This window comes from Oryx dammah, unplaced genomic scaffold (genome assembly GCF_014754425.2).
Source record: "Oryx dammah isolate SB20612 unplaced genomic scaffold, SCBI_Odam_1.1 HiC_scaffold_8, whole genome shotgun sequence".
Classification (NCBI taxonomy): Eukaryota; Metazoa; Chordata; class Mammalia; order Artiodactyla; family Bovidae; genus Oryx; species Oryx dammah.
Window position 1 is genome coordinate 741,007 of NW_024070192.1, and position 8,258 is coordinate 749,264.

The following is an 8,258-nucleotide window of genomic DNA, read 5'->3' on the forward strand; positions in this document are numbered from 1 at the left end:
GCCGCCCCAGTGCTCTCGGCTGGAGGGTCCCGGGGACGGGGGAGCCGGGTGGGCTGCCATCCATGGGGTCGCACAGAGTCGGACACGCCTGACGCGACTCAGCAGCAGCAGGTCCTGTCGTTAGGGATGATCCTCTGCCTTCGCAGGCATCTTTCATTGTTTATGAAGAGTGCATGCTGGGTGTCTTTAGAACTTTCCAGAATGTGAAGTTGGCTGCTTATTTACTCATGATTAGACTCAGGTCAATGATCTTTAAGAATGCGCTCCCTCTCAGCAGAAGGCACTGGTGTCAGTCAGCCACTGTCGGCTGTGACGCGATCCTGTGGTCAAGGGGCACACCCTTCTTCTCTTGGTAAAAAGAGCATCTCTTCCTCTTTGGAATTAGTACACACCCTGTGGGTGGTAGTTTGGGGCTATGTGAACACCTGCTCTTGAGAAGTCATTGATAACCCAGGACTCAGTCAGCTGAGGCACTGGTGGTTGCAAAATGGTGGCTTTCTGATGTTATCTGTCCTTTGATATTTATTACCTGAAATTCTTCTACAGGGAAAAGTTTTTCTTCCACGCACTGTTTCTCTTTAGTTTTATTATAGACTCATACATTCCTTTGCACTCAATTTGTGGAAGAACCAAAACTGATCCAAGGAGTCCAACTCGAATTTTGTACTCTTCTTTAAAAAATCCGCTTTATTTATTTGGCTGTGCTGGGTCTTAGCTGCAGCACGTGGGCTCTCTTAGTAGAAGCACGTGGTATCCAGTTCCCTGACCAGGGGTGGAACTCGGGAGCGTGGAGGCTTAGCCGCTGGACCAGGGAAGTCCCTGGAATTTGTATCCTTGAACTATTGCATTAGACTGCCTTCCAGAAGCTCTGTGCCCCTCCACCCAGCCTGGTTTTCTGCAGTGTGATAAGAGGGGACAGCAGAGGATGAGATGGTTGGCTGGCATCACCGACTCAATGGACACGAACTTGAGCAGACCCCGGGAGATAGTGAGGACAGGGAAGCCTGGCAGGCTGCAGTCCATGGGGTCGCAAAGAGTTGGACAGACTTAGTGACTGATCGGCAACAAGGACAAAGTGGGGTGTGGGTTTCGGACTTTGGGGGTCAAAGAAGGGGGAGCAGCGCCGCTTTTCCTCTTCGTATTTCGTGCTGCTTCTTGTGTAGTCTGAAGACAATCATAAGAATGAGGCTTAACTTTTAAAATCCAAATAATAGTGTTCTTTGTGCTTTAATTTCATGGTCTGTTGATTAAAAGAGACAGACTTTTCTTTCATTCAAACCCACCATCTTAGACGGTGTGCAGAAGAAGTTTGCAATATAATACTTTGTGATTATACGAAAGCCCAAAGAACTTGGTAACTCATTCATTTACTTTCAAAGTGTTGTTGTTTCTATTTTAATACCCAGGGTCTCACGAGGATCAGATAAAGGGGAAATCACAGGAATCACCCAGTGATTCACTGGTATAAGAGAGGAGCTCGTGACTCTTCTGTTATCACCGGGCCCTGCTCTGTTTATGCTAACACGGCTTATTGCTTAAACTTTTTAGAAGTAAGATGCCCATTCCCATCAAGACCAGACAACGGGTTTGTGAACTATCCTGCAAACCCAGTCCTCTACTACAAGGACACCGCCACATTTGGCTGCCATGAAACGTACTCCTTGGATGGCCCGGAAGAGGTTGAATGCAGCAAGTTCGGAAACTGGTCTGCGCAGCCAAGCTGTAAAGGTGCGATATGGGCGAGGTCTCAAACGGCCTCCAGGTGCATCCAGTGAGCCTCCTTAACTTGCCATGTCCCTGTTCCAATCACTTTCCACTTTGTTTCTCAGACTTGCTTCACAGCTGCGGGGATTTACATGAACGCGGGGAAGCTTCACGCCTAGCAAGCCTGTTTGAGCTTTGAAACCTATGCACTTTGTTCAGCTGTTTGTTTTGGCTGATCGGGTCTCAGTGTCAGCTCGCGGGCGCCGCAGTCTTGGCGTGCAGGCTCAGCTGCCCTGCTGTGTGTGGGCTCTTGGTCTCCTGAACAGGAAGCAGGCCCACGGCCCCTGCACTGGAAGGTGGATTCGCAACCGCTGGGCCACCAGGAGGCCCCTCCTGACTGCGTAAGGCAAGCGTTTCCGTTGTAAGCCTTGATAACGTGGTGGAAGACCGTGTGGGCTTCCTACAGCTGCTTTTACGTCCTGGCCCGTGACCATCCTGCTTCGCTTTGTTCTGGTCAGGACTCTCCTCACTGGGGCAAAACCCCACCACACAGTCAAGAGAGTTCCTGGAAATGGTGATTAACTACAAATGGGCAATAGGCAATCGAATGGACCATGAGTGTGGGGACGCGAGGCTGGGAACTCAGTCAGGAACCGCAGCTACTCTCTCCACGTCTTAGGCCACAGGGCCCCCCTTGCACCTGTTTCCCCGCTTACTCAGCTTGAACCTGGCCTGATTCCATGCCAGGACCTCTCACCCGAAGGCTCATCACTCGGGCATCTTTTCCCTGAGAAGCTGGTTCCCTTGGCATCATCGCTGCTTGGTCTGGCCCGTGTCGTGCTTATGCAGAGAGCCGCAGGTGGGCACTGAGTTTCTGCTCAGGCTGCCGTGGGCTGGAAGGAAATTGGGCAAGATGGAGAATGACTAGGTTGGGGGCCCCCTTGAAGCAGGGCCTGAGACAGGGATTCAAACGCAGCTGATTTACTGAGCCTCAGGAAACACAGAGTGAGGCAGGTAGGATGGAGCCGGACACTGTGCGTCAGAAGCGCCTAGAGGGCTTGTTTAAACAGTCTCTGCTTCGCTGGGTCTGGAGTAGGACCTGAGAACTAGCGTTCCTACCGGGTCCCCAGGAGATGCTGATGCTGCAGACACGGGGCCCAGGTCTGGATCGAGGATGTGGGCTCAGCTAGAGTGTAACTTCAGTTTAATCCCCGGGGAGCTCTGGACAGGGCCGCTGATCCCATGGAGAGGCGAGGGGACTTGCTTATCTTGATCCCCTTGTGAGTCTGCACGGCTGTGGGCTGCGCACTTCCCTGCCCCCAGGCTGACGTGCCCGTGCTGCTGGGAGAGGAGGCTCCCTGTGGCTGAAGGCTGTTTTTCAGAGAAGGGAGCCCTTGTGAGCTGCTACCAGCCACACTCGCTTGGCTCGGGGGTGGGTGCGCCGGTTCAGTGAATGGGAGCTGAGCGGGCAGGGGAGGCTTACCTGCAACCGCAGTGTCTTTTAAAACCACTTTGTTGGAGCATGGTTGCTTCACAATGTGTGTTTCCGCTGTGCAGCAAAGTGCATCAGCCACACGGAGACACACATCTCCTCTTGGATTTCCTTCCCATTAGGTCACCACGGAGCACGGAGTGGACTCCCGGTGCCGTGCTCATCTCATGCAAAGTACCAACAGTGTATATGTGTCAGCCCGTCTCCCGACTCCTCCCACCCCTTTCCTCCCCCTCAGGCACCATACGTTTGTTCTCTCCATCTGCGTATCTGGAGAAGTGCTTTTTTTAAAAATAACGGTTTGTTTATTTACTGGCTGGGCTAGGTCTTCGCCGCTGCGTGGGCTTTCCCTAGTTGCTACCAGAAGGGGGAGCTACTAGAGGGGAACGGGGGCTTCTCCGGGACGCGGCGTGAGGCTTCCCCGGGCGGCGGCTTCTCTTGCTGCTGGCCACGGGCTCCGGGGCCTGCGCGGGTCTCCCCCGGCCGGGACCCACCTTGCCTTGCAAGGCGGGTTCTCAACCACTGGACCACCAGGGAGGCAGAGCGCCTGGTGCTTCCGCTCTGACCTCTCACGTGGCTACTCCAGGGGCAGAAAAGGTGATCTCGGAAATCACGGTTCACGGTCCTGTCGGTAGAGAACCGCAGTTGGCCGTGGCGCTGGGGCTACTCACTGTGCACCTTCTCAGAACCTCCTCCTCTCGGGCCTTTTGCTTCAGGCCTGCTCACCCAGTGGTTCTGATGTTGCATTCTCTTTAAGAAAGAGGAAGTGAAGTCCCGTCTTGACTACAAATATTGTCTCTTTCAGCATCTTGTAAGTTATCTGTTAAAAAAGCTACTGTGATATACGAAGGAGAGAGAGTAGCTATCCAGAACAAATTTAAGAATGGAATGCTGCATGGCCAAAAAGTGTCTTTCTTCTGCAAAAATAAGGAAAAGAAGTGCAGCTACACAGAAGATGCCCAGTGCATAGACGGCACCATCGAAATTCCTAAGTGCTTCAAGGGTGAGTTTAATGCTGGAGTGTTTAGCTGGCATCTCCCTTGCCCTGGCCATAATCAGTACTTAAAAAAAAAATTTCAGTTCGCATTGGGATATAGCCGATTAACAGTGTTGTGATAGTTTAAGGTGAACAGCGGAGGGACTCAGCCATATACATACACCCGTATCCATCCTCCCCCAAGCTCCACTCCCATCCAGCCTGCCACGTAACATTGAGCAGAGTTCCCTGTGCGGCACACGAGGTCCTTGTTGGTTATCCATTTTAAACATAGATGTGTGTACATGTCCATCCCAAACTCCCTGACTATCCCTCCTCCCTATCCCTTCCCCCTGGCCACCGTAAGTTCCTTCTCTGCCTTTGTGAGTCTGTTTCTATTTTGTGAGTACATTCCTTTGTATCGTTTCTTTCCGATTCCACACGTGAGGGCTGTTGTACGATGCTTTTTCTTCTCTGTCTGACTTGCTCAGTGTGACCATCTCTCGGCCCATCCATGTTGCCGCAGATGGCATTACTTCATGTTTTTTTGCAGTCAAGTAATCGTAATCTGTACTTTTACTATTGACACATAATGACTAAAAGAAGCCACGTCAGTTTGGCCACTGGGTTTTTAAAAGCAGGGTTGGACGGGAGAAAACAGCAGGACGAAGCAGTACCTGCAACTGGCATTTCCGGTTTCCCTTCCGACTCTTTTCCTTAAAACTCAGTCAGGATTGTGGCTTTCTTTGATGAGTGTTAAATTATGCCATGGGGTATCATTCCAGATTACGCGTGAATAATGATAATGATATTGAACGGAATATTGAACAGTAATACTTACCACCTCTTGAGCCCAAATGATAATGAACTCACCCCAAATTACAAAGTGATTCAAGTCAACGGTGTTTGGTTTACGGATCTAACATTTCTGTCCCTCTTTTGACAGTTCCCAGAGTTTGAAAAGTACCCATTAGAGAAAAGTGTTCATTAGAGCAAAACATTGAAAGAAGGAAGGGTGACTTTGAGTTCGTGTGAGATAAAGGAGCACAATGGTCAGCATTTAAGCCGTTAGTTTCAGATCTAAATACATCCCTTTGTTGTCACAAAGGAGGAGCCAGCCAGAGGCTGAAGCTATGATTGCATCTAGGTTTAGAGAGGTTTCTAGAATGTCGTCAGCCCTGTATCAGCTGGCCGAGGACACAGCTGGGAGCAGATTAGGGAAGAGAAAGGTCTGAGAAGTGGGCAGCTAGAGACAGAGGAGGAAATGAGAGCCAGCAAACAATACCCACCTCATAGGCTTGATGATTTGAAATCTCACGCATGACATACAGTGAGTGTTCAATGATAAGCGTGACCATTCTTCTCACTCTAATTAAAATAGTTAGAAGTGCACTGCATAAATTGTTATTGTTCAAGACACAGCAGAGCCCTGGTTCGATGTTACATATTAAAGCTGACAAATAATCCCAGTACAGATTGGCAGAAAAAGTACTAGCAGACATTTTAAAAAGTCAAGCAGAGCTGGTTAATGTATTTCTTCAGGCTGCTCTCCCCTATAGTCTGTAGACAGATGAGTGCTGCGGGTACACTGGGGAATAAATAGAGGGCTGATGCAGTTTCTTCTTTTAATCTTAAGTGTCAGAATTATATAGAACCTTTCATTTTCTCGCTTGGAAATGATTGCTTTATCTTTTCCCTGATGTTTTCTTGAATCGCTTAAACCTCACACGGAATGCTTTCATTCATATAATTAGATTTATTCTACACGTTTATAAAATGTATTTGATTTGGCTTGGCTATTTAACAAATTTAAGAAACGATTGTTTCTTTTAGAGTATTTATTTATTTTTTCTCCCCAAACAGAGCACAGTTCTTTAGCTTTCTGGAAAACGGATGCATCTGACGTAAAACCATGCTAAGCTGGTTTTCACACTGAAGATTAAATGTCATGCTTATATGTGTCTGTCCAAGAATCTAATGGAAATGGAAAAATAAAGAGACTGAATTTACTGTGTCAACCATTGCAGTGTTATTCCACACGGTAGCTTACTTTTCGTTATCTGTTTTTTTGCTTGCCATTGTTCAGTTGCTAAGTTTTGTCCAGCTCTTTGTGACCCCTTGAACTACAGCACGCCAGGCTCCCCTGTCCTTCACTGTCTCCCAGAGTTTGCTCAAATTCGTGTGCACTGAGTCAGTGATACTGTCCAACCATCTCATCCTCCGCTGCACCCTTCTCCTCTTGCCCTCAATCTTCCCCAGCATCAGTCTTTTCCAGTGAGTTGGCTCTGCAGATCAGTTCAGTTCAGTTCAGTCAATCAGTTGTGTCTGACTCTTTGCGGCCCCGTGGACTGCAGCACGCCAGGCCTCCCTGTCCATCACCAAACTCCTGGAGTTTACTCAAACTCACGTCCATTGAGTCGGTGATGCCATCCAACCATCTCATCCTCTTTGTCCCCTTCTCCTCCTGACCTCAATCTTTCCCAACATCAGGATCTTTTCAAATGAGTCAGCTCTTCGCATCTGGTGGCCAAATTAAGAAACCCAAATATTTGGAACATTGCTCTCACCCAGCTGTGAAATGGGAAGTGTAAATTATTACCTGGTTACACAGTCCCCTCTCCCTAATTCTCCTCTTAAGTGCTTTCACTCAAAACAACTGCAATGCAATTATTTCCTTAGAATGGTCCATAGACCCCAGCATCAGTATCGCCTAGTAATAATCACAAAGGGAAAAAATGCTATGTACTGGAATTTCTGAGGGTGGCCCCCAAATACGCATTTGTAACCAAGTCCCCAGATAACTCTGCCTTTTTGAGAAGTATCACTGTAAAGGATAAACAAAGTGCATAGCCCTTCAGGCCAGTAGAAGTGGGTCTGGACTCGGACAGCTTGGTTTACATAATGCCTAGAAATCTCTCCTTGTCCACCAACATGCCTCTGGCCCATCACTGAGGTTGCTCCTTTCTCTGTATTTAACTTCCTTGCCCCTTTCTCCTTCTGTAGGAGGTGCTGGCAAACCGCCCCCCAGGCTCTAGTTGTGTCTCCTATGCCTACACCAGAGCAGCTAAACGTTGCTGAAAAAAGAGGAACTTCACAACTATGCTATTAGGTCCCGCTTTGATCCATGAACACGAACGTCACACGAGCTCAGCTGTGCCCGGCAATTCTGCCGCATTTCTCTAGCTGGTCCTCACCCCGCCTCCCTGACACGGCTGTGTCTCTTCTCAGCCCTGCTCAAGCTGCCCTCCGTGCCTCTCAGACAACGTCCTGCTCTTATTTCACCAAGAAAACAGGAAAGACCCCTTTTAGTCTGTGCGTGACCAAGTCTGTCACCTCGGCAGTCTGTACCGAGTTTGCGCTCTTTCTCCTTCCTCTGAGATCCCATCTCAGGGCAAACCTCACACCCAGGACCCCACCTCCTGTCTCCTTAGCTAAGAATTTTGCTCCTGTGATGGGTGAGCTTCCATTTCCCCCTTTGTGTTGGAGCAGTCTGCACAAACATGCAATAATGTGGTTGAGTCGCTGTTGTCCAGCTCTTTGTGACCCCATGGTCTGCAACACACCAGGCTCGTCTGTCACGACTCTCCCCCAGAGTCTGCTCACACGCATGGCCTTGAGTCCACGACACCATCCGACCATCTCATCCTCTGTTGCCCCTACTCCTCCTGCCCTCAATCTTTCCCAGCATCAGGGTCTTTTCCACTAATATCATCACTTAAAAAGAAAACCTTGCTGTCAGCTCACACCATTTTCTAGCTACTGCTCTCCAGCTGTGTCAACTTAAAATAGTCACAGCCTAAAGTTGGGAGTTATGTTTTATTTGGTGGGAATTTTTAGGACTTTAAGTCCTGGAGACTTGAAGCATCTCAGGTGACTGAGAGAGCTGCTCCGAGGAGGCGAGAGGGGAGTCAGGTTATACAGAAGTTTGCCGCAAGGGGCAGGTAGTGTGGGCGTCACACGTGTTTTTGTGAATTAAAGCGAGCCAGATATCTCAAGGTGAGGAGCTGGAGCTTTTCCGGGTGCGGGGAGACGCAGGCGTCTGGACTCCCTGAAGTTGCTGCTTCTGTGCGCACCTCGGCCCTCTGG

The 8,258-nt window shown here is 49.2% G+C and overlaps 1 protein-coding gene across 1 annotated transcript in view; it reads left to right on the top strand.

Annotated features, from left to right (window-relative positions):
- APOH (apolipoprotein H) overlaps nucleotides 1-6,193 on the top strand; it is a 12,395-nt gene extending 6,202 nt beyond the window's left edge. Inside the window, exons 6-8 of the mRNA XM_040244391.1 lie at nucleotides 1,549-1,728; nucleotides 4,002-4,199; nucleotides 6,036-6,193. Of these exons, the coding sequence (XP_040100325.1) occupies nucleotides 1,549-1,728; nucleotides 4,002-4,199; nucleotides 6,036-6,091 (434 nt within the window). The 3' untranslated portion in view covers nucleotides 6,092-6,193. The remainder of the gene's footprint in view (nucleotides 1-1,548; nucleotides 1,729-4,001; nucleotides 4,200-6,035) is intronic.
- Nucleotides 6,194-8,258: the final 2,065 nt, after the last annotated feature.